The sequence below is a fragment of the Marmota flaviventris genome, chromosome 12, assembly GCF_047511675.1.
Source record: "Marmota flaviventris isolate mMarFla1 chromosome 12, mMarFla1.hap1, whole genome shotgun sequence".
NCBI lineage: Eukaryota > Metazoa > Chordata > Mammalia > Rodentia > Sciuridae > Marmota > Marmota flaviventris.
The window spans coordinates 79,442,850-79,469,074 of record NC_092509.1 but is presented as its reverse complement, the minus strand read 5'-3'; the positions used below and the strand labels follow the sequence as shown (position 1 = coordinate 79,469,074).

Genomic DNA, 26,225 nt, shown 5'->3' with positions numbered 1-26,225 from the left:
TTCTCTTTCAGTTCATGGCTCGGTGCTGTCCCTGGCCTCCAGTGCCTCCTCCACATACTCCTCAGTAAGAACAATAACTTCCCTTCCTTGCTCACTCCTATCCCTACCAGCCCATGCTTCCTGAAACCTCCTTCAGTTGGGCCACTGTGGGGAGCAGTGGGGAGCACTACTATCTCTTCATTACCCCTGATGGGTCTTGGGTGGGGATGGGGAAATGTGCCTACAGCTTGGAGCTCTCACCTGGGCACCTCAGGTCCTCACCTTTGATGCTTTCTGTTCCCCTTGAAGACTCTCCTTGTTATAGAGCCCTTTTCTCCCCCTGAAAAATGGAAAACATTTATAGCAAGGCAAGCTGGGTAGGTTTCTTTAGACTCTAGGACCCCAACAATGTATGGAATTGACCAAATGTTTCTTGTGGGGTATCTCCCAGAGCATTTGGCTTTTCGGTGTTCTTTGATTCTCTGTTTTGTTGTGTCCCTATTTCTTCACTCCTCAGGTTGCTAAGCAGAAAGGGTTACCTTTCAGCACGACCAAAATTTCGTTTCCTAACCTTCTCAGCAGTGACAAAGTTGGCTGGAGTTGACTGCCCGAGAAGTCTTTTATTTAAACCCTAGCATAGATCTGAGCTGAGACCTCAGGAGCCAGGGCCAAGGAACAAGAGATCCCACTTCTTTGAACCTCTGAATCCCGCTTCTTCAAGTCTTTGCCCTGCCACTCACTGGGGCCTGGCTTCTTCACCCCTGTAGTAACACCCGCTCTCTCTCTTTCTCTCCCTCTGTGCTCCCTTCTTCAGGCTGAGGAGAGGATGCAGTCTGAGGTAGGGTACAAAGCCTTGGTCTCTGCTTGTTAACACCACTGCGCCCATTTTCCTTCCAAGTACCCTGTTTCTTCTGCCACCAGTAGTTTGTGTTTTCTCTTCTTTCACAGCAAATCCGGAAGCTTCGTAGAGAACTGGAATCATCCCAGGAAAAAGTGGCCACCCTGACATCTCAGCTTTCTGCCAATGTGAGTGCTGGAATAGGGAAAGACCTGGGCAGTTATTTTGGCCAAAGTTAGATAAGATCAACCAAGGGAGGAAAATTAGCTGAGAAGCGTGCCCTGGGCCTAGACTCCAGGGAGGGGTGTTCTCACAACCCTACAGTGGAGAACCTGAGGATTGTCCTTCACCTTCTTTGAGTCTGTTTTTATAAAAATTTATTTTTCCCCCACCCTAATGAGTAGGTGTGGATAAACTGGTGTCTGGTAGAATTTCATCTTTCTCTTGGAGAAAGATAAGAGGAGTACCAGTGGTCCTGCAGGGGATGCAAACAGTCTCGCCATTAGCCATGAACTAAAATAGTTATGAATTATAATTATGGAGCCCCGAGAATCCTTCCCTGATGTGTTCATGTGTTTGTTTATGCCATGTAACTGGGCAGGCATAGAACTGGTCATTAGAATTCAGTCTGGGGACCACCACACTATTCGAAGCCTAATTCTAGGCGGAATTTTTTTGGGGGAGGGGGGAGGGCTCAGTGCACGGATCAGACCCAAAGCTTTGCGCACACTGGACCCGTGCTCCACCTCTGAGCTATATCCCTAGCCTCTCATTCCCATTATCCTTCACTCACATCTGCCCTGCTAGTAATCTCCTTGGCAGTTTGAGCTTTTAGTTGGCAATAGTATTCTTTGTTTCTGCTCTCAGTACACCCACTTATAGTGAGTTTCTTCCTTGTAGGCCTTAGTTTTTCTACTCTGTGAGATGGGGAGAAAAGACGCCACTTCATCTAACTAGGTTGTTGTAGTTTCTCCCCTGTGACCACGTTGCAAACAGAGAACATAAGAGCCATTTTCCCCCAAAGCTATAAACAACAGCTGAGCCGGATCTGCAGGAGTGTTCCAAGTGTTTGCACAAAAGTAACCATGTCTGCAATTTCCGCAGTAGTTTCTGGTTTTCTCTCTTCCCTTCCTCTCTGGGGAACCCAGCTGTTGGGCCTAGGTCTGTTCTTTGGAATCGGGTAGGATCTTCACCAAGATTTTTCATGTTTCCAAATTATTGCAATAGCATAGCTCCCTCACCACATTGGTTATTGTCTTTATTCTTTTCCCAAATCCCCAGTTTATAAGTTGCACACTTACCAGTTTGTTTGAAGCTCATATCAAGCACTTTTTCCCTCTCTTGAGGACCCAAAAGAATTATGACAGACAAAGCCAGACATGATAGTGAATGCCCGTAATCCCAATGACTCAGAAGGCTGAGGCAGGATGATTGCAAGTTCAAGTCCAGTCTGGCAATCAATCGAGACCCTGTCTCCAAAAAAAAAAAAAGAATCATAACACAATCATGAACCAACTTTTCTCTCCTATATGCCACACCCATCAAGGCCAGTGGCCTGGGTCACATCCTGCACACCCCAGGAAATTCATGTCTGGGAGATGCTGGGGGAGAGGCGCCTGGGAGGCAGAGAACATTATGTCTTATTCATTTACACTGCAGTCTGTCAGCCATCGTGTTGTCAAGACTGGGCTATAGCCAAGAAAATGAATTTAGAGGGTGATTTTTCTTAGAACAGGAAGTTCCATTTGGCTAAGAGAGAGAACAATCTAAACACCCAGACACGGTGAGTTCTGAATCTTAGATTTTTGCTGAAGCTCAGAGCCCTGCCCTCAAGCAGGAGATGTGATGGCAGGATTCTGGGAAGGTCCCACATCTGGGATGCCCTGATGCTGAACCAGACACTGTCATGTTGAATAGAACTTCCAAGAAACTGAAGCTGGAGGACCCCCCCTGAATTGGAAGTTGTGCAGGCTCCCTATGCTAACCTCATGATAGCACCATCGCTTAAATCGCTTAGCCTTGAGCTTCTCAGGCACCTTAGCCCTTGACTGAGATTTAGGGTAGGGGAGGAAATGAAGGACATGGGAGGGAAGGCAAGTCCCCCAGATGAGGAGAGGCCAGCACAGAAAAGCACACAAGAGGCCAGGGCTTCTTCAGGGCTCATGAGTAGATTTTCTGGGACCTCAGACATGTGCCAAGATATAGAGAAGCAAATAAGACCTAAGGCCCAGAAGACAGAAGAGGTGGGGGCAGTTGCTTAGGTCATGACATACATCAAGCCCAGGCCGTGACAAATTCACTATAGAAGTGGAAGATGAGGCTCAGATGGGACCAAAGTGATCACCTCCAGTCATGGTCCAGTCATGGTTTCAAGGACACTGAGTGAAAACGGAAGGGAGAATTATAAACCAACAGTAAGCAGTGGGTATCCCAGACATATTAGAGGTCTGGGGTAAAGGTCCTGCCCAGAATAAGTTCATCACTTCCTGTTAGGGTCACCAGCTGGCTCAGATGCCCTCACTGAAAGCTCTCTTTCCATCCTCTAGAGTTTCCCAGTCTGGTCCCATGCCTCCTTCCCTTCCCTTTCCTGTACATCTTGCTCCAGCTGGGCAGCGAGAGTTCAAACCATGCTCCACTGTGGCCTGGGCGCCACTCTGCACCTTCCCCAGCTGGCCCTCCTGTATCCTACACTCCTCTTGAAGCAGACCTGACACCTAGTGGCCAGATGGTGTAATGCCCCTGGAAGTTTCTTGCTACTTCCCTCTAGCCCTGCAAAGTGGAGTCGGAAGAAACCAGAAACAAGGCGCAAAATAAGAACAGGTTAAGAAGCAGAGATGAAAGATATACACCATACAGATTCTCCTGGGAGGTTATCCCTCCCTTGGGGGCCAGACCACTACACAGTGGAGTTAAACCAAAATAAGACCTATCCCAGAGAATATGACCCTCGTGTCAAGCCTGCCACCCACATGTCACATAGAGCAGAGGAACCGTCGCATCCCTGGTAGACACCAGGTACCAGATCCCTACTCTACCCTCCTGCGGTCCCCACTGTTCAACAGGCTGGACCTGCCGGAGAATTGCTGTATCTCCACCTTGTCTGCTCAGGGAAGTCAATATTTTAAAATCCCCAAGAAGTTTGTTGGCCTTGGTCACCTCTGATACACAGAAAATCAGTTAAAACTGCTTTCCATGTCAGTGTGTCCCTCTACTGAGACTTTGCAACGTAAGATCCCCTGATGTGTTTGTTTCAGGCTAACCTAGTGGCCGCTTTCGAGCAGAGCCTTGTGAGTATGACATCCCGCCTACGACACCTGGCAGAGACAGCAGAGGAGAAGGTGAGAGGCCTAGGTGGGGAGGCCAGCTTCCCCTCCCCCACAATCGCCAGTTTCTACCTCCCCGACCATGGCCCAGCACTCTCCAGCTGACCCTGTCAACATCTTCCTTGCCCCAATTCCCTGCCCTTCTCTATCATGTCAGGGAGAATTCCAGGGCCTAGCCCATTGCCTGGCTCATTGTAAGTGCTCCTACTAAGCCCAACTAATGACCATTTTCATTCTTTCTTAGGACACTGAGCTGCTGGATTTGCGAGAAACCATAGACTTTCTGAAGAAAAAGAACTCTGAGGCTCAGGCAGTCATTCAGGGAGCCCTGAATGCCTCAGAAACCACACCCAAAGGTAGGGGGTCCAACCACAGATTGAGGGAGAACAGGGAAGGTGGGAAAGAAGATGACTGCAGGTTTTTGTTTTTGTTTTATTTTGCAGTCCTGGGGATGGGACACAGGGCCTATTGCATGCTAGGCAAGTGCTCTAACACTGAGCTACACCCTGTGTCCAATTGCAGGTTTTTATGTGGGCCCACAATGGTCAGCTCCCATATCAAATTTCTAGGAGAACTAGGCATGATGCTGTACACCTATAATCCCAATTTTGACGAAGGAGGCTAAGGCAGGAGGATTGCAAATTCAAGGCCATCCTCATCAGCTTAGCAAGATACTGCCTCAAGATAAAAAATTAAAAAGGGTTGGGGTTGTAGCTCAGTGGAAAGGTGCCCCTGGCTTCACTCCCCACTATCCCCGCCCTGCAATTTTTTCTGTAAGGTGATGTCCCTTAAGTGCCCTTCAGTGGGGTATCTGTACTAATCAATGAGAAGTGTCAGGGAACTGATCCCCATCCTAGGGGATGGGGGCAAGTAGAGGAAACCTGTAATCCCCATGAGTGCCCTCCTCAACCTTCAAATTCTTGGCTTATTTTTCAATCAGTTTGTTTTATTGCTGAGCTTTTAAAATTCATATATTCTGGGCACTAGACCCTTAACAGATAATGATTTGCAAATATTTTCCCTCGTTCTGTGTGTTGTCTTTTCACTTTCTTGAAAATATCTTTTGAAGAACAAAGGTTTTCCATTTTGATGAAGTTCGTCTATTTTTTTTCTTCAGCTATGTGTGCTTTAGGTGTTGTATCTAAGAAACTATTCCCCCATCCACAGGAGAAGGAGGAAACAGGAATAAATCTAAGTGATCCAAATCCAAGGTCACAAAGATTTATTCCCATGTTTCCCTCTATAAGTTTTCATAGTATTAGCTTTTAAATTAGGTCTTTGATCCATTTAGAATAATATTTAATAAAAGATTGATAGATAGAGGGTCCAACGCCATTCTTTTACATGTGAATATCCAGTTGTCCTAGCAATATTTCTTTAAAAGATTATTATTTTTTCCCTCATTGAATTGTCTTAGAATCTTTAGGTAATCAATTGGCCAAAAATTTAAGTGTTAATTTCTGGACTCGGTTCTATTCCATAGATCTTAAATGCCTATCCTTAGCCAGTACTGTACTGTGGGCCCACAAGGGTCAATTACTGTGGCTTTGTAGAAAGTTTTGAAATTAGGAAATGGAAGTTCTCTGACTTAGTGCCTCTTTATTATTGCTTTGGCTACTCTGTGCCTTTTGCATTTCCCTGTGAATTTTAAGATTGGTTTGTCAATCTCTGTTTAAAAAAAAAAATCGGTGAGATTTTGATAGGGATTGTGTTCAATCTGTATATCCATTTGGAGAGTATTGCCACCATAAGAATATCAAAGGGCCATGCACAAGGCTCTGGGTTCCATCCTGAGCACCACACACACACACACACACACACACACACACATACACACACACACACAGAAAAAAGAATGTCAAGTCTTCCCATCCTTGAACTTGGCGTGCCTTCCCACTTATTTAGTTTTCCAGTTCTTTCAGTGATATTTTGCAGTTTTATTGTAAAAGTCTTGTATTTCTTTTGTTAAACTTATTTTTATGCTGTTATAGGATTGTTTTCTTAATTTTCTTTTTGGGTTATTCATGACTAGTGCATAGGAATACAACTAATTTTTTTATAATGTATTGATCTTATATCCTACAAACTTGCTGAGCTCGTTTGTTAGCTCAATATTTACAACCTTTTCTCTCTCTCTCTCTCTCTCTTTTTTAATATTTCTTTTAGTCATAGTTGGACACAATACCTTTATTTATTTATTTTTATGTGGTGCTGAGGATTGAACCCAGTGCCTCGCACATGCTAGGCAAGTGCTCTACCACTGAGCCACAACCCCAGCCCCATAATCTCTTCTTAATGTGTGTTTCTACCAATATTATTCTCCTGAGTAACAGACCTCTGTTTTCAACCATTTTTGGACGTTTCCATTTAGTTGACTTCATAGGTTATCTCTAACTTAACATTTCCAGAATTAGAAGTCATCCCCTCCACCCCACTAGTAAGTACACAAGCCAACTCTTTCCCCCTCTACAGTTCTGGCCACCCCACATGTTATCATCTGCCTGCTCACCCAAGCCTCGAATGGGGAGTCATGCTTGACTCCTCGCAACTTACCTCTGTACAGCAAGTTAGTTCTAACTCCCCCGTGTAGATCTCAATTGTATTCTTCCTCTGTATTGTCACTCTCCTAGCTCCAATTTTCATTCTTATTCTCCTTGGTCATTGCAGTAATTCCCTAACTGGTCTTTTTTTGGTCCGGGCCTTCCTTTATACTACCCCCAGAGTTATTCAGTTAAGACCAGAACACATTTATTTGAATATGAACTAGATATTAGGCGAAAAGAAGTATTGTTAATTTTCTTCGGTGTGATAAAGAAATTGTGGGGGAATGTCTTATTCTTAGAAGATGTGGTGCTCACCTGTAATCACAGTGGTTTGGGAGTCTGGCCAGTTTGAGGCCAGCCTCACCAACTTATTGAGGCCCTATCTCAAAATAAAAAGGGCTGGGGATGTTGCTCAGTGGTTAAGCACCCAGGGATTCACTCCCTGGAAAAAAAAGAAGATACATTCTGAAGAATTTGTGGTTAAATATCATATTGTCAGCAACTTATTTTCAAATTGCTCAAGAGTGCGTTGGGGGGGGCAAATAAAATAAAATATAACATTTGTTGAATTGGGTGGAGGGCATATGGGTGTCCATTGTACTATGTTTTGAGTTTTTTCTCTTTGTTTGGAATATTTCAAAGAACCAAGTTAAAAGGAGGAAAGAATAGCTGGGTACAGTGATGCACTCCTACAATCCCAGTGACTCAGGAGGCTGAGGCAAGAGGATCATAGATTCAAGACCAGCAGCCTCAGCAATTTAGCAAGGCCCCAAGCAATTTAGTAAGACCCTGTCTCAAAATAAAAAAGGACTGGGAATATAACTCAGTGGAACTCTATGCTAAAGATTTGGAATGCATCTCCCCACTTTTTTTTTTTTTTTTGGTATTAGGGATTGAATCAAAGGATGCTGTGCCACTGAGCCACACCCAAAATCCTTTTTTATTTTTCAATTCTGAGACAGGTTCTAATTTGCTTAGGGCCTCGAAAAGTTACTGAGGCTGGCCTTGAACTTGCGATCCTCCTGCTTTAGTTTCCCAGGTCTGAGATTCTAGGCATGCACCACTATAGCTGGCTCACCTCTTGATTTTAAATAAAGTTTTAGTGACACACAGTCACAATCATTAATTTACATATCATCTACAGCTGTTTTAAAGCCACAGCAGCAGAATTGAGTAGTGGAGACAATCCCATGGCCACAAAGCCTAATATATTTACTGTATGGCCCTTTGCAATAAAAGTTTGCCAGCCACAATAGTGAACAATACAGAAGATTATGTGGTGAAATATAAAAACCTATCTCTAAGGGGTTGGGGATATAGTTCAGTTGGTAGAGTGCTTGTATCACATGCACGCAGCCCTGGGTTCAATCCCCAGTACCACACACACAAGAAAAACCTGTCTCTGAATTACTCCTCCAAATACCACTCCCTAAAGGTAAGTACTGCAAGAGATCTTACAAATCTTTCCAAAAATATTCATAAAAAGCAAATATATTTCCATTCCTTCAATGAAAATGAAAATTTATTTCCTTCAAATAAGCATTTTCTCTTGAGGACTTTCCACATCTTTTAAAATAACTGAAATACTCTGTTGTATCATAAACTAGTTTCAATAATTATTGAACAGAGGGTCTTTGAGTGTTTGGGGAGTGTTGGTAGTTCCAACATCATATTCTAGGTTCTGATTTCCTGGTAGTATCAAGGGAAAATTATAGCTTAATGATCCATTTCTAGTTATGGAGAGAGTGAGAAAATAGCCAAATATAATCCACATCTCTTTCACTTTACAGCTCTTATTTCTAGAACAGTTGCCACCTAACTAGTTCTCAACATCTAGAATAGTTTCCTGCTTCTTCATCTTTCTCATTGTTAACATAAAAGCTCTATTTTTTTAAAACTCTTCTGACATTGTTAACATTGGATGACACTGAGTGAAAGGTGGTGTACATTTCTTTGCAACTTTCTGTGCTTCTATAATTATTTTGAAATAAAAAATAAATAATAATAAATTTTGAGAACTTTTACCTTTAGTATTTTTTTTTCTATATTGAAACATGTTTGGCACTCCATAAATGTTTGTTGATCAAGTAATTTTAAAAATGAACAATGTGGCCTGGCACGGTAGCCACATGCCTTTAATCCCAAAGGCTCAAGAGGCTGAGAGAGGAGAATCGCAAGTTCAAAGCCAGCCTCAGCAAAAGCAAGGCGCTAAGCAACTCTCCAAATAAAATACAAAATAGGGCTGGGGATATGGCTCAGTGGTCGAGTGCCCCTGAGTTCAATCCCCGGTACCAAAAAAAAAAAAAAAAAGAACAATGTGTACCTAGGAGTTAGTTGATTCCCTTCCCCTCTTATCTTCTGCAGCTAGACTTGCCTTAAGTCTCCTATCTTCTCTAAATCTACCTCTGTGATCCTCCTGTTTGTACTTGGCCCCTAGAACTACGGATCAAGAGACAGAACTCCTCAGATAGCATCTCAAGCCTCAACAGCATCACCAGCCATTCCAGCATCGGCAGTGGCAAGGACGCTGATGCGAAAAAGAAGAAGAAAAAGAGTTGGGTAGGTAGAGGTTTGGGGGCGGAGCTACGTAGAATAATGGTGGACCACCTCCACCTCAGTGTAGGGATCCGATCCTTCCAGGATTAACCAAGAGGTGGCCCTTCTAGTAAAATCTCAGTCGGATATCCACTCAGAGCAAGGTCTGCTAAATTGTCCCTCCCTGCCCTTATTCCCTACTTGTCCCAAAGCTCTCCCTGTGATCTTGATACACATTTGCTTTCCTGCAGCTCTCCCTACTTGTTAGGTCAGATGCATTAGACTCCAGAAGGAAGCAGAGAAAATACCCAGAAGGAGATGAATTACCATTTCCTTCCCCCAACCCCCCACTACCTTATTCAATATAAAAAAAAAGATTTTTATAAACAAAACAATTCATTCTAGATGCTTCGGGAGGTCACATCTTCCATTTGAGAGAGCTATTTGTGGAGCTTTCCTCATTACTTTGAAAGTACTCTCGCTATTCCATATGGCTAGTACAGAGGCAGGGTTTGGTTTTGTTTTTTTAATGTTTGTGCATCCTCTTCCCCATAACCCTTAATTGATCTTGGATGACCTTCCTGAGATTCTTTAGTCAGGTCTAGACCATTTTTAGCTTCCCCAGCTCACTGTGGAAGGGAGAGCACCCTGGATGGAGGCGTCGGTCCTCTGTCCTCTATTCAGGACAAGTAGCCCACAGACCTTTAGGTAGTCCAGATAGGAGCCGGCCGTGTGCAATGAGTGATTAAGTGTTGCTTCTTTTTTTTTTTTTCCCCCTTTCAAAATGCTGACTTCAAATCCCTATTTTTTTCCAGGTCTATGAGGTAAGAGACCCGGTTCCTCTTCCCTTATTTTCTCTTTCCCTTTGCCATACCTTCCCTGTTTCCAGAGCAACTCTCTCCCCATGAAAATAAAAATGGCCACTCATAACACTAACCGTAACAACCGCCCTGGAGTTCCTGACTCACTCCACTGCATGGTCCATCCACAGCTGCCCCGCGTGAGGACAGAGGAGCGGTCTGGTCGTGGGTCAAATGGGAAAGTCAGACAAAATCCAAATCTGTTCCCTACTGCCTTCCCTTGTTACAAAATTGGACTATTCTAAAAAGAAGTCAAGTTGAGCCCACCCTGCTCAGAACATTAGCCTTCTAATTTTACTGACTTATTTAGAGACAGGGTCCTGCTAAGTTGTCCAGGCTGGCCTCAGATTTACAGTCCTCCCACCTCAGCCTCCCAAGGAGCTGGGATCACAGGTGTGCACATCACCCAGCAGAGCTTTTGTTTGTTTTTGCTCCATTAAACCTAGAAGCCCAAAATAAAAGAATTATTGAATGATGGTTATCTTCACATAATTTCCAAAGTTCAATTGGGGTCTAACCTGGAGATTTAGCTCTAGAGTAAGATAATCCAGAGAAGGTGCCAGTCTAGGGTACACTTAAGTCACCTCATAGCCTAAAACCTTCTAAGCATTCACAGAGTTTCCAAAGACATTTCAGGGATTAGAGTATATTTAAGATATATAGAAAGTAAATCTAAAGTGCAAGTTCCAATTCAGATATCGAGGTTCACTCTAACCCTATTCCAATTTCATACTAGGTGTTGTGGCAGATATGAAGAATTGGATCCAGTATCTCAGTCATGAGGGAGACTGCAATATTGCTGGAGACACACACACACAAAAATATTGTACATAGAAAATGTGTAAAGTCCAGTGGCCAAAATGCTTATTCAGGCAATAAGTGCTAACACAGCTCAGATGAGAGACTGTGGTCACAGCGGGCAGGCAGACATCACAGAGGCGGCCAAAGTCAAACTGAGGTGGGGCTGTGGTGGTGAAGAACACGTTGGCATGCTTTGTACATGGACACTGTCTGCTCAGAAGGGAAGCAGTGGGGCAAGAAAAAGTCCAGTGCAGCAAAGGCCCTGACTGGGTAAGACAGAGCACAGGTGGGAAGGACTGATTTTAAATCTGATTCTTTAGATTAGCCTTTCCTGAAGTGTGTTCCACAGATCACCTATCCATTGGGGTGCTCCTTAAAAAGTGACACTATCATTAAATAAATTTGAGAAGCACTACATCTTCTGCAGGACACATCTGCAGAGGAGAAGCTCTGAGATATCCAGTAAAGAATCTTCTTTCTTCATAATCCATTGTTTCCTGAACTCATTTAACCATGGAACCACACAACACTAAACATCCCCTAATAGTTCTGGCTTTTGGAATACTGAATGACACATAGACCACTGTTCTCACTTAGAATCTTTTTTTTTTTTTTTTTTGGTAGTGGTGGGGGACTGGGGATTGAACCCAGGCATGCTTTACCACTGAGTCACATCCCCCGTGCCTTTTTATTTTTTATTTTGAGACAGGGTCTCACTAAATTGCTGCACTAGCCTTGAACTTGTGATGCTCCTGCCTTTAAAGTTGCTGAGATTACAGACGTGCACCACCGCACCCTAATCTCACTTGGAATCTCAGATCTTAGATCTTAGATCTCAGAGGGCTTCTGCCCCAGGCTGATTGGTTACAGAATTTCTTTCTGCATACATACAGAGACACACAGAGCTTCCCTTAAGGCAGTGATGTGGAGAAGAGCTCACTAAATTGAAAATTAGCAAGCTTGAATTCTAGTCCCACGTCTTCCTTCAGTGATGCTGTGTCAAGCAAATCAACTCTGGCCTGATCAGCCTTGGGTCTTTATCTCCTCAGAGAACTAAGCTTTATGGTGCTTTTGAGCCCTGATTGCTCAATGATATTAAGTCCCTGGAACTATCCAGATGTGCATATATACTCTGTCACTCATCCTCACGAAGCCAGATTGGTCATCCTTTATGTCTTGCCTAGTAGAAATCTCAACACCACCACCAGCCCCATCCTTCACCTAACAGACTTTGTGTCCCTGGAGAGACATTTAGAAAGGATATCCTCAAATTTTCCCTTCATCTTTCTCACTGTCCCGAAGATCTGGTTTGCCTTTGTCCCCCATAGCCTTCGACCCCTCCTTTACTCTCTGTCTCTTGCTGCCATTCCGTGTCTGTGTCCCCGCGTGTGTGTGCATGCTGTATGGATGCATGTGAATGGGTGTGGGACAGGACCCTGGTTTGCATCTTCAGCTCACATCCCTAACACCCAAGCTCGTCAACACCGAGGTTAAACAAGCCATGGTCTGATTGTAATGCCCCAAGTACCTAAGTACATGCTGGGAAATAACCCTTATTCCAGGACTGCAAAATAGCAAAAGAAAAAAAAAAGTGCTTATGTCTGGTTGTTTTAACCATTCGGTCATATGCTGGGCACAAAAGTACTGAATGAAATTTAGTATACCACTGCCTTTTCTCCGTCTCCACAGAATCATGTTGTCAGTTTCTAATTGATTTCTAAAGAGATGAACAGGTTCAGGGCCGATAAGTCCAAGTCAGAGGTGGCATCCTGAGACCCAAAATGAACTAGACTGTGCTGTAATTGGTCTGCTGGAGAAGGTGGGATTGGATTGTTGAGAGGTATACACCATGTGACTTCTGGGGACATCTCTCCATCCTCATCAGGGGCACAGTTCCCCCCATGGGAGAGAGAGGACTCAGGAAGTTTCCATAGCCTATAACAGTGGCAACTGAAAGATTCCACTCTTTTCCTCTGCCTCAGTTTCTGGCCACTCTTCTGTCCCTGTGCCATGAATCAAATGAAGCCTCAAGGAACAGGCTTAATTACAACAAGTAAATTCCCTGCCTCCACAGCTCTCTGCCCCAGATGTCCCAAATCAGTCCCCCTCCCACATCCTCAGAGTGGATCCCTGACATCTCTCTTCCTGGATCTGCTCTTTTCTAGCTTCGAAGTTCCTTCAACAAAGCCTTCAGCATAAAAAAGGGACCCAAGTCAGCCTCCTCATACTCTGATATCGAGGAGATTGCCACACCAGACTCCTCGGCCCCCTCGTCACCCAAACTGCAACATGGCTCCACAGAGACAGCTTCGCCCTCCATCAAGTCCTCCAACTCATCCTCTGTGGGCATTGATGTCACCGAGTAAGTGCTCTCACCACCTGCCACTCAGCCTGGCACTGTGTGAACGGGCAGTGAGCCCATAGACCCTGGACAAACAACGCCTAACTGCGGGCCTCTCTCTGGGCATAGAAGACCACAGAGGGACCCTTCCTCTCCTACTGATTGGGTTCTGTGGGCAGGAGGAGACAAGGCTACTAGCCGCACATGGCTCTACCCTGGTAACTAGTGCTTCCCCAGTAGCCTGGCTGACAGGTGCTTTCTTACAGGGCCCCTGCTCATTCAGCCCCCCACACCAGGCTATTCCACACCAACGAGGAGGAGGAGCCAGAAAAGAAGGAGGTATCCGAGTTGCGCTCAGAGCTGTGGGAAAAAGAGATGAAGCTCACAGACATCCGCTTGGAGGCCCTCAACTCTGCCCACCAGCTGGACCAACTTCGGGAGACCATGCACAACATGCAGGTCAGTGTCTGGGCCGAGAGCTACCGGAACGGGGAAGTCAAGGCCTGAGATCGTCCAACCCTGCCCCCCTTCCCTGTCTGTTCTTGCCGTAGTTGGAGGTGGACCTGCTGAAAGCAGAGAATGACCGGCTGAAGGTAGCCCCTGGCCCCTCCTCAGGCTCCACTCCAGGGCAGGTCCCTGGATCATCTACTCTGTCATCCCCTCGCCGCTCCCTGGGCCTCGCACTCACCCATTCCTTCAGCCCAAGTCTCACAGACACAGGTACCTGCTTGGGAGACGAGCCTGTAAGGGTGGAGAGAAGAACAGGGTTCATTCCACTGTTTCCATTCCACTTGCTCCATGGCATTTTCCTTGGGCCAGGGAGGTAACAATGCCAAAATCAAGCAGATGCCCGTGTCAGGAGACATGAAGAGTTGTTGTGTTTTTAGATCCTATTGTCTTTTCAGTTTGGGGCTCCAGTTTCTTCTTTGTGGCAAATAGTTGTTTGGAAGCGATTATGACTAAAGAATTTAGGAAAGCCTGTGGGTGCCCCTCAAACCAATTAGTCCTTTTCAATCCCCACAGACCTGTCACCCATGGATGGCATCAGCACCTGTGGTCTAAAGGAGGAAGTGACCCTTCGAGTGGTAGTACGGATGCCCCCACAGCACATCATCAAAGGGGTAAGGAACTTCAGGAAGGGCCAGTGTAGGAACCGGCATAACACCGACGGTCCCCTGTTTTATGATGTACAAAAGTGACGTGCAGTCAGTGGAATCCATACTTTGAATTTTGAACTTCTCCTGGCCTAGCAGTATGCAATATGAAACTCTAATTGGGATATTGAACAGTGGCAGCAAACCACAGCTCTCAGTCAGCCATGTGATCACAGGGGAAACCACCCTCGCTTTACAGTGGACTGCATTGCTGAGCTATATTCAGTAGTTTAGGGGTATTAAACATCAGCTCAGGATATTTGCAATTCCTGATGAGTGTATCGGGATGTGACGTCATTATAAGTTGAAGAGCATCCATTCCGCCATATTGTTGCAAGAAATTCAGGGTTCCGAATACTCCCATACCAGAGTACTCAACTCCCAAAGCCTTCTAGGGTCTTCCTTTCTCAGAGTCATCTGCACTGAAGCTCACATGCTTCTACTTTGACCTTACAGGACTTGAAGCAGCAGGAATTCTTCTTGGGATGTAGCAAAGTCAGTGGAAAAGTTGACTGGAAGATGCTGGATGAAGCTGTTTTCCAAGTGTTCAAGGTAAAGGAATACATGTTCTCACCAGGGCTGCTCATCCTGTCACGGGATATTGAGCCATCTATGCACTGGGACCCTAGGGACCTTGGATGCTCTGTGGAGAAAGGGAACATAACAAGAGCATATGCCCTTCTCTTTCTCCACCTACTTTTGTTTCCTCTAATATTTATTCTTCCTTGTAGCTTTGTCAACTGCATTGCATCTTTGCAGTGTCCCTCACCATCTCCTTCTTGTTCTCCCCTCTCTTTTCTCAGGACTACATTTCTAAAATGGACCCAGCCTCCACCCTGGGACTAAGCACTGAGTCGATCCACGGCTACAGCCTCAGCCACGTGAAACGAGTGTTGGATGCTGAACCCCCAGAGATGCCTCCTTGCCGTCGAGGTGTCAATAACATTTCGGTCTCCCTCAAAGGTCAGTCTTCATCTCTTGGGGTAAGGTGGTGTGGCATCGAGGCAGAGAGGGGACCATCATGCATTTGTTCAGCAAGGATTTATTGAGAAGCTAGAACTTGAAGGTGCTTGAGTAATGAGAGGTAGAAAAAAATAAGTAAGATAAAGATAAGTTCTAACTTCTGTTCCCAGGAACATTTTTTAACCAAGCCTGGGCTTCTTGCTCTGCCCACTCAACTCCAGCTCAGAGTATGTCCCTAGAAACGAGGGCCAAGTTTTCAGAATTAGGGGCAAGGGGATTCCTATGGAACTGGGACACAAGGCTCTGAGTGTCTTCAGTGGGCTCCTAAATAAAGAAAAGAAAGCTCTTTGGGGTCCCTTGCCCTCTTCAGGGCCACGTTCCAGACTCACGCTTTCCGTGGTGGGGTTCAGGTCTAAAGGAGAAGTGTGTGGACAGCCTGGTGTTTGAGACGCTGATCCCCAAACCGATGATGCAGCACTACATTAGCCTCCTGCTCAAGCACCGGCGCCTCGTGCTCTCGGGCCCCAGCGGCACTGGCAAGACCTACCTGACCAATCGCTTGGCTGAATACTTAGTGGAGCGCTCTGGCCGCGAGGTCACCGAGGGCATCGTCAGCACCTTCAACATGCACCAGCAGTCTTGCAAGGTGGCTGCCCCCCGAGATCCCCTGCCAGCCTTCCTTCAGACCCCAGTCTCCCCAGGACCTTCCCTGGGTTCCTTTCTAGCCCCCTTTTCCTTCCGTCCCCACCTGCCATAATATTTTCCCTTTCTTCGGTATTCTTTTCCTTCCTTCCCTACCTCCTTTCTTTTCTGGCCTTCTCTTTCCCCTGCCCCCCAATTTCTTATCAGACTTTTGTCCTTTACTTCTTCTACCTCCATCTCTTCTTCTTTTGTCCATAGTTCTTTCTCCACACTTGATCTGGTAAGCTGCCTTCCCTTTAGTTGATCGTTGATGAAACTGACTCCTCAGCTCCACCTCACTCTCTGCCAACTCTGTTAGTTCCATCCCTTCTCTTATTTTCTTCCCTCTTCTTCCTTTTCTGTATTCCTCTCTGACCTTGGGCTCTCTGGGAGGAAGCATGCAGAATTAAATATTATATATTGTGCCCCCCCCCTCCTCACTAATGTCTTTTGTGCCCACTCTAATTCTTTGGAGTTAATTCAAATCTTAGCTCTCTGCTGTTGTGGGGAGGCACATCCATTAACGGTAGTTGGTGATACCAACCCGGGGAAAAGCCACTTAGAGAACAAAATGTATTCTCCACCTTTTGGGGATTTAGAGGCAACTGCTTAAGATGGTTGCTTGAGAGCCTCTGGGAGCACTGTTTATCAGTCTGTGGTAAATCTGGTTCTGAAATCAAATGTGTAAGTGCATCAAACAGGAGCCAAAGGCCCCAAGGAAATCCAGAACTAGCAGAGCTTCTCCAAATTTCCTTCCAGTGCGAATCTGGGTGCCAACTCCTGAGTGTTAACCCACGATTTTCTTTGATTCCAGGATCTGCAACTGTACCTCTCCAACCTAGCCAACCAGATAGATCGAGAAACAGGAATTGGAGATGTGCCCTTGGTGATCCTACTGGATGACCTGAGTGAAGCGGGCTCTATCAGTGAGCTGGTCAATGGGGCTCTCACCTGCAAGTATCACAAATGGTAAACTGGGGTGGGGACTCATCACAAGGGGAAGAGGAGGTCCAGTCCAGACCAACCTATGAGCTTTCCATTGTGTGTACATGTGTTAAGACAGATCTAAGTGACTATTTTAACCCTTTCTTTCCCCAGTCCCTATATTATAGGTACCACCAATCAGCCTGTAAAAATGACACCCAACCATGGCTTGCACTTGAGTTTCAGGTAAGAACCTTGGCACTGGAAGAACCTTCTAACCCTACCCAAGAGCCTACACACTGGGCTCTGAGAGCAGAGGGGCACTAAGTACCAGAAGGAAAGAGAAGTAGCCAGAGCCTTTCAGGCTGGGCAGAGAAAATAGATACATTTGCATGTTAGCTACAAGGCAGAGCGGGACCTTTAAGGAGATGAAAGGATAGCAAAACTAGGAGGGACTCTGATAGGCTGCTGTATTAGGATTCTCTGCCTTTCCACCCTGATCCAGATCAGAGAGGTCAGGTGGTTATTTGAAGAGGGTCACTGATTTGAGAACAGCTCTGCAGGAGGGGTTGAATCCTCGGTGTCCCCATTGCCACTCTGACCCCACTCTCCCCATTCCTGGTGACAGGATGCTGACCTTCTCCAACAATGTAGAGCCAGCCAATGGCTTCCTGGTGCGTTACCTGCGGAGGAAGTTGGTAGAGTCAGACAGTGACATCAACGCCAACAAGGAAGAGCTGCTTCGGGTGCTGGACTGGGTGCCTAAGCTGTGGTATCACCTCCACACCTTCCTGGAGAAGCACAGCACCTCAGACTTCCTCATCGGTACTGGACTGCAGCTCCCCTGGGGCAAGAGACAGCTTCCCTCTTAGAGCGCACCACAGGCGGGTGCTCCCTTTGCTTTCTGGAGTCTTCATTCTGCAAAGGAGTTGTAAGCCTTGTGGCTGCAGACTTAGAACCACTTAATCATTAAACCATGAGTCCCAAGTTTTCAATTCTGTAAATATTTCAACAAAATTAACACAGGTACATTAAATTTGATTGGAAACCATATTCTACAACTCATAGAGCCTTTACATATATATATGGAAACATGTAAATATTTTTTTAGCCATTCTAATCATTCACTTATTACATTTCCCAAGAGAATACAACTCTAAAAAACAGTATTTCTTTTCAAAAATTACCATAAGTGGTATATTTGTTGCTCAGTTTAAGTCTTTGACCCATATCTGGGATGATAGTATGCAATGGGTTAAATACTTAGGACTTTCCAATGCAGTCAGCACCATGAATTGAGTAAATCACTTCAACCATCAGAAAGCTAACCCAAGCCATACTTGGCAGCATATTGTCTCAGTTCCTTGGGAGGCTGAAATGGGAAAATTGCATGAGCTCATGAGTTCAAGGCCAGCTTGGACAACACAGCATGACCCCTGATTCAAATAAGTTAAAATAAAATAAAAGGGATGGGGTTTAGCTCAATGGTAGACCACTTACTGAGGATGTGCAAGGCTTTGGATAAACAAAACTAACTCCTCCCTCATCTTTCCCCACAATTAAGGAGGGAAAATATATTTAGGAGGGAATTGAGAAGCTCCTCTTGTTCCCTGTCTCCCTTCTACATTGTGAGGCATGATTTATGAGACTGTCCCCCAGGCACTCAGTGCCTACCGGTCATGATAACTCTAAATTTCCTTTGATAGTCTAGATGTCAGCCCCCTCTGCTTGGTACTAACAGATAAAGGAGGCATAAGACTGGGGAGGTGTAGGTATCTCAGCCATCTGCATGATCTCATTTTTTCCCTAGGCCCGTGCTTCTTCCTGTCCTGTCCCATTGGCATTGAGGACTTCCGGACCTGGTTCATTGACTTGTGGAACAACTCCATCATTCCCTATCTGCAGGAGGGAGCCAAAGATGGGATCAAGGTAAGCCCCACCCTCTGATTCCTCTCAAACTCCACCATCAGGCTGTCCCACCTAGTAAAGGAGAAACATTTCTTCAATATTTAGCGTGGAACTATTGGGATTAGTTAGGTTCTCTTTAAAAAGATAGAGCAAGGTCTGTGTAGACTAAGCTGCTTTCCATTTGGCAGATGACTCAATGGCCACTGCCTCTAAGGCTCTCTCTCTAATCCTAGGCCGCTGGCTCTAAGCCCAGTTCACACCACTTTGTAGAAGGCAGAGCAATAGAAAAGTAATTGAGCTGGGAATTAAGTAAAGCTCTATTATTGCCTTAGCTATTTACTAACTACTAATCAGTATGGTACATTGACCAAAGTTACTTAACCTTTTTAAATGTCCTCATGTATAAAAAGAGAGAGAGAGATAAATTCTGCTCTACCTTGTTTTGAAGACAAACAAAATAGGTAAAAAGATTTTTAAGTCAAAAAACTTTGTATAAGAAAGGAGTCATTTTATTTTTTATTATTAAATTTATTTATTTATAATAATAATAAGGATTGAACTCAGGGGCACTCGACCACTGAGCCACATTCCAGCCCTATTTTGTATTTTATTTAGAGACAGGGTCTCACTGAGTTGCTTAGCATCTTGCTTTTGCTGAGATTGGCTTTGAACTCATGATCCTCTTGCCTCAGCCTCCGGAGCTGCTGAGATTACAGGCATCCACCACTGCGCCCAGCTTAGATTTATTTTTATTTTATTTTGATTTTTTGATGGAGGAAATACCAGAGATTGAATTCAGGGGCACTCGACCACCAAGCCACATCTCCCACCCTATTTTGTATTTTTTTTATTTAGAGACAGGGTTCCAAACTCAATCCTCCTGTCTCAGCCTCCCAAGTCGCTGGGATTACAGAAGGGTGCCACCCAGCCTTAGATTTATTTTAAAGTGATGAATTAAAAACACAAAATACAAATTAATGGAGTACCATGTGATGATTCAATACATGTGTACATCGTGTAATGTTTAAATCATATTAAACATACCTACCTCCTCAAACATTTATCATTTCTTTGGTAAGTAATACATCCTCTTGCACTTAAAATCCTTTTTCTTGCTTTTTGAAATTTACATTATTGTTATCTATAGTTACCCTACTATGCAGTAGCACACCAGAACTTCTCTAACTTCTAACTAACTACAACTGAGTACCCCGTGATCAACCTTTCCCCATCTTTGTCCCTTCTTCTCTCCCCTACCTCTGGTAACTACCATTCTACTCTCAACATCTATGTAAGGTTGACTTTTTTATTGATATAAATGCAGTACTTGTCTTTTTGTGTCTGGTTTATTTCACTTAACATAATGATCTCCAGTTCCATCCATATTTTTGCAAATGTCAGGATTTTATTCTTTTATAGCTGAATACAGAGAAATTTTGAGATAGGGCTCACTAAGATACGGAGAATACCTTTGACAAAATTCAGCACCATGATAAAAACACTGAGGAAACTAGGGGAAGAAGGAACTTACCTTAACTTCATATATATATATATGAAACAAACACAAAGCCAACATCATAGTGAATGGGAAAAACCTGAATGCAGTTCCTCTAAAAGCAGAAGTGTGTCTGCTTTCACCAACTATGTTGAATACAACATAGTTCTTGAAATTTTACGCAGAACAATTAGGCAAGAGAAGGAAATTCCCTGTACTGGAAAAAAAAAAAAAGAAAGAAAGGAAGAAGTCAAATTATCACTGTTTGCAGATTATATGATCCTATACTTAGAGGATCCAAAAAGCTCCACCAGAAGACTGCTAGAACTAAGAAACAAACACAGCAAAGTAACAGCATTGCAGGATACAAACTCATAATACAAAAATCAATAGCTTTCCTATACACCAATAATAAATTTGCTGAAAAAGAAATCAGGAAAACTGTTCCATTCATAGTAGCCTAAAAAGCAAAACAAACAAAAAAAACCCCCTAAATCTAGAGCTGGGCATGATGGCTCACACTTGTAATAAAAATAATAATTCTAAAGAAGAATGAAATATCATTTGCAGGAAAATAGAACTTGAGAGCATTATGTTAAGTGAAATAAAGCAAACAGAAAGTGAAGAGCCATATGTTTTCTCTCACATGTGGAAGCTAGAGAGAAAAAAGGGGGAAAAGGTTTGTGTGTTGGTGGGTGGGGGGGAAGGTCTCATGAAAATAGAAGGGAGCCCAGTAGAATAGAGGAAGGAGACCAGGGAAGTAGGGAGGGGAGGGATAGGAGAGGTCCTGGGATCCAATTATATTGTTATATCGTGTGTACGTACAAACATGTAACAACAGATTCTACTATTATGTATAAATATTATGCATCAATAAAAAATAAAAACATTTTCACATAGATAATGTCTGTTTTCAAGAAAGTTAAAAAAATTAAAGGTATCATGAGTAATGTAGAATTTCCTACTTGTAAAGCAAAATTACAGGGTCATAAAAAAATTTGTATTATATTATGTTTCAGTGCACCTTTGGATCCATAAACAGATGAACAAAGAAAGTGTTGTATTTATATATACATAATAGAAAGCCATTCCTACTTAAAAAAGAAAGGAGTCCTGTCATTTGCAAAGACATGGAGGAACCTGAGGGACATGATCTGAAGTGAAACAAGCAGGGTCCAGAAAAGAAAGAACCCATGATCTCAATCTTATGTGAAATCCCAAAAAGTTGAACTCAAAGAGAGTAGAATGGGGGTTACCAGAGACTGGGGAGGTGGGAGTTGGGGCTGTGTTAGTCGAAGGACACAAAATTTCAATTCTACAGGAAAATTAAGTAAAAGAGTATAATATGTTAACTGTGATTAATAACAATGTATTATATACTTGAAAAGAGAATAGACTTGTGTTCCCGCCACACACAAAAAAGTAGGGGATCTCACATGCATATATTAATTTAGTTCAATTTAGCTACTCGACAATTTATGCATATTTCCATAAACATATGGGTTTTCTTTTGGGCGTTTGTTTGTTTGTTTTGGTTCCAGGGATTGAACCCAGTGGCAGTAACCACTGAGCCACATCCCCAGCCCTTTTTTTAAATTTTATTTTGAGACAGGGTCTGGCTGAGTTGCTTAGGGCCTCTCTAAGTTGCTGAGGCTGGCTTTGAACTCACGATCCTCCTGCCTCCGCCTCCCGAGCTGCTGGGATTACAGGCATATGAAATAGATGTAATTTTTGTTTGTCAATTTAAGGAGTAAAATTAAAGAAAGATTTTTTTTTACAGCTTTACTACAGTTTGTTGTATTATCAGAATAATTTATATCAGTTTATACAAACATCTTCCTCGTTGGGAAGCTCAGGAAAATTCCACAGGAATAAGAGCCTCAAATTTTGTTCTGGTGGTGGTGATGGAGCAAACTGTGGGAGATCTCCCACTGAGCTACATCCTCAGTCCTTTTTATTTTGAGAAAGGATCTTGCTAAGTTGCCCAAATTGGCCTTAAATTTGCATTCCTCCTGCCTCAGCCTCCCAAATTGGTGGGATTATAAGTGTGTGTCACTGCACCTGGCCAGAGCCTTAAATCTTTACATTTGAGGAAGCGCATGTTTTGAAGGAATGTGATTTTCTGCAGGAACTATAAGAGAGTGCACAAACAAGCCTCTAATCTGTGGATTCCCCTCCCATTAATTTCTCCTCTCCAGGTTCATGGACAGAAAGCTGCTTGGGAGGACCCAGTGGAGTGGGTCCGGGATACTCTTCCCTGGCCATCAGCCCAACAAGACCAATCAAAGTTGTACCACCTGCCTCCACCCACTGTGGGCCCCCACAGCATTGCCTCACCTCCAGAAGACAGAACAGTCAAAGACAGCACTCCAAATTCTCTAGATTCGGACCCTCTGGTAAGTATAAGCCACACTAAGGTGAAAATAAAAGTACTGATGGATGGAATTTTTCCACAGTCTTCATGCATATTCAGAGGTGGGGGCTAAAGGAATTGAAAAGTTTCAACAAGTCCAGGACCAGAATGTAGCCAGTACAGAGCTCTGAGTACAGAATCTTGAGTTAGAGATTGCATGCTTACAGCCTTGCTGAAACTAATTAATAATACATCCCAGCAAGATGCATTCAAGCAAAGACCCAACTTTCAGGCAGATTCCATGTAGAAATACCAACCAAAGAAGTAGAGCAATATGACACATTAGCACTCTCTACTTCTACCTTTCTTCTGCTACAATCCTGAGGACTGCTTCAGCTAAATGGATTTCATGCAACCCCTGTAGAAATCGGGCTGAGATGCATGACAAACTGGGCAGACATATCTAGATCCTCAGACTCTAATGAGGAAAGGCAAATTCAAACAAGGGTATAGTGTTTCACATTGGCAAAATTAATGTGTGGAAGCATGGACTTCATACTCTGCATGGGAGTGTTCATTGGTAAAACTATTCCAGAGGACATTCAGCAGGTTATATTAAAATTTAACATATTTAGCTGGGCGCGGTGGCATATGCCTGTAATCCTAGCAACTCTGGAGGCTGAGGCAGGAGCATCACAGGTCCAAAGCCAGCCTCAGCAGACCTTAGCAACTCAGCAAGAACTTGTTTCTAAATAAAATACAAAAAAAGGGTTGGGGATATGGCTCAGTGGTTAAACGCCCCTGGGTTCAATCCCCAGTGCAAAATCCCCAGTGCAAAAAGAAAAACTTGCACAAATCCAATGGCCTTGCAGTTTTACCTCTCAAGTAGGAAGTCTTCCAGTTGAGTCATAATGCATTTTTATTTAAATTATGACCTTGTCAAAAACAGATGAAGATAAAGAAAAGGAGATGAAAACCCTGAGGTGTTTAGACCAGACATAGGGTTTGTTAGCTGGGGAGAAACAGATTCATATAGCATGGAGCCTCGCTGCCGGGTTATGATCTCCTGGAATGGGAATTGTTAGAGACAAAAGTGTTCTTATGACACTTCTCATGTTCTCCCCAGTATTGGTGGGATGTGTGGTTCTTCTGCCCTCCCCTGAAGGGCACTCACGATGCAGGCAGAGGTGGTTTCCCTACACATCACACACGGCACCCTGTATAACGGAGATACCCCCAGGTGACCGCGTCCTTGCATGTATTTACAAACAGGGTTGAAGCGATCATCATGCTTTTCATAAATAACCTCTTAACTCCAAGCTCTTAATCATTTCCAAACCAAGAATCAAACTTATGATCAAGGTTTTTCCTGTTTCCCTTCTGCAGGCAGGACCCAGCCTTCCTACTCTCATTAGTCTATCCCTTTGCCCCTCTTTAGATGGCCATGCTGCTGAAACTTCAAGAAGCTGCCAACTACATTGAATCTCCAGATCGAGAGACGATTCTGGACCCCAACCTCCAGGCAACACTCTGAGGTCCCAGTAGTCACTGTCACCCCGGACTACAGAAGGCTGGCATCAGCTTCCTTAGCTCCTCCTCTCCCCTCTTCTTTCAGAGCGCTAGCTCTCCAGCCGAGGAGGAGAACAGGAGGGAGGAGGAGGATAAGAAGAGGGGCAGGTTCTTGGTGCTGCACCTTGGAGAACTTCCTACTAGGGATTGGTGGGGTGGAGTTTGGGAACTTGTGTCCCCTAAATGTATTTGGCCTCCTCTCACCATTTTGGGGAAAAGATGATTCTGGGTCTTTTCCTTGATTTCTTATTTCAATTATAAATTCCTGGGCTTTCTGGGAAAGGGGGTTCAGAAGACATCAAAAAACTCTGCAGCAGCTCCTGATTCTCACAAACAACTCTGAGACAGTCGCAGGTGGGGAGGCCTGAGGGAGGCAGGACGCTCCACAGACTTTCTTGCAGACCCTTCCCAACTCCATCACCACTGCCAACAACTCTTCCCCCAGAGATCTGGCCGGAGTCCAGAAAAGAAGCATGTGGTTTAAACAATGTGTAAATCAACCTGTAAAAGGTAAAAAGCAATGGAAAAGATGAATCTGGAGAGAGCGGACCCAGTTGCCAAGCAAGAAAGAAAACTGCCAGCTCTTGCCTTCTGGATAACAGGGGGTGTTGACAAGATGCCTGCCAATCTAAGAAGTCGCCAAACCACAAAAATAACATTACAGCCTTCAGAGAAAGACTCCTAGCTCTGTCTTTCTACCCTCTAATTTAACATGCATGAGAGTCAATAAACCCTACTTTTTAATTTTTTATTTTTTTATTTTGCATTGATTTTTTCCCCCTACCATCTGCCTATTTATTTTCCTCCCCTGCTTCCCCACTTCTTCATATGTCCATGAGATACTGGGTTGCTTTTTGAGGGGTTAGTTTGGCTTTTCCAAGTGGATTTTCTTTGGAGAATCTGATGCCATCTAATTGGTACCAGCTAAACACCTGTCATGCCACTCTATGTGGCATCCTTAGGGCCTATATAAGACGTGAAGCATTGGATCAGCAGTAGTGGGAGAAGAGGAACCCAGTTCCTTTAACTTCCCTTTCGCAAAAAGCACACGTTCTGGCCAGGAGCTCAATTGGCAACTTTGAGCTTCATTGTAGACTGGAGGAAAACCAAGAAATTGGAGAGACTCTTCTATCTTGTGGCTTGCTTGTCCCTCTCACTGCACTATTTAATGGTAGCCATTTCACCTGACTGAATCAAAATTCCCCAGCCAGCCCTTACTATTTGTTTTTGACAGGTGAGTATTCACTTGTAAGAGACTGAACAGCCACGTGAGACACTCCAAATCAGAATTGTAGGTTCAAGGAGCTTGATTTGGTGGCCAATATCTGCCTTCCGGGGAGATCCCACATCTTGCAAGAAGTTGCTCTTTTCCTGATGTCCTGAAGGTCTGCTGGTCTATGTTCCTTCGGTTGACACTGAGTACTTAACTGTGTACCAGTTACTAGATTTAAAAAAATAAGAGACAAGACTTGGGCCCATAAGCTCATGTCTAGTAGAAAATGTTGACCCCCATTAAATGCATACTACCTTGTATCTGGACCTTCAGGATCACCCAAGAAATGTAGCTGAAATCCAAGAAGTCAGCTAAGAAGCCTTTGATTAGATGTCTAATACATTGGGGGCAGAAGATCTGGGATCAACTAAGGTGGAACCTGAAAGACTATGGAATCTTGCTTGTCTGGAGTTGGCAAGTCTACTTCCTGCCACTTCTGAAAGCCCTAAGGGAACAGATTCCAGGCTGAACTGCCAAGTGGGCTGAAATTTCAGGGCTCTGCCAATCAGGGATATGTGGTGAGCTTGGGTTTAAAAGTTTGCTGTTCAGATTCCTAAGTAGCACAAGACTATCAGATTCTACAGGCATACTGGATCACTCTGTTCCACCCAACCGAGGAGTAGATTCATCTGAATCTTCATATCAGAATATTTTCATTTAGTTCCCAAAATGGTCTAGTTTATCA

At 44.1% G+C, this 26,225-nt stretch overlaps 1 protein-coding gene across 9 annotated transcripts in view; it reads left to right on the top strand.

Annotated features, from left to right (window-relative positions):
- The window catches only part of Nav1 (neuron navigator 1), a 257,283-nt gene extending 232,267 nt beyond the window's left edge, over positions 1-25,016 (top strand). For 6 of the 9 annotated variants that reach the window (XM_027945578.3, XM_027945576.3, XM_071600187.1 and 3 more), the window contains 19 exons: positions 12-64; positions 794-817; positions 928-1,005; positions 4,072-4,155; positions 4,385-4,496; positions 9,121-9,242; positions 13,045-13,241; positions 13,487-13,679; positions 13,772-13,940; positions 14,244-14,341; positions 14,831-14,926; positions 15,178-15,337; positions 15,748-15,983; positions 16,833-16,987; positions 17,117-17,188; positions 17,571-17,767; positions 18,753-18,871; positions 22,544-22,741; positions 24,137-25,016. In XM_027945578.3, the coding sequence (XP_027801379.1) occupies positions 12-64; positions 794-817; positions 928-1,005; positions 4,072-4,155; positions 4,385-4,496; positions 9,121-9,242; positions 13,045-13,241; positions 13,487-13,679; positions 13,772-13,940; positions 14,244-14,341; positions 14,831-14,926; positions 15,178-15,337; positions 15,748-15,983; positions 16,833-16,987; positions 17,117-17,188; positions 17,571-17,767; positions 18,753-18,871; positions 22,544-22,741; positions 24,137-24,232 (2,459 nt within the window). In that variant the 3' untranslated portion in view covers positions 24,233-25,016. The remainder of the gene's footprint in view (positions 1-11; positions 65-793; positions 818-927; positions 1,006-4,071; positions 4,156-4,384; positions 4,497-9,120; positions 9,243-13,044; positions 13,242-13,486; positions 13,680-13,771; positions 13,941-14,243; positions 14,342-14,830; positions 14,927-15,177; positions 15,338-15,747; positions 15,984-16,832; positions 16,988-17,116; positions 17,189-17,570; positions 17,768-18,752; positions 18,872-22,543; positions 22,742-24,136) is intronic. The other 3 variants (XM_027945579.3, XM_027945577.3, XM_071600188.1) reach the window with 2 other exon arrangements.
- The last annotated feature ends 1,209 nt before the right edge of the window (positions 25,017-26,225 follow it).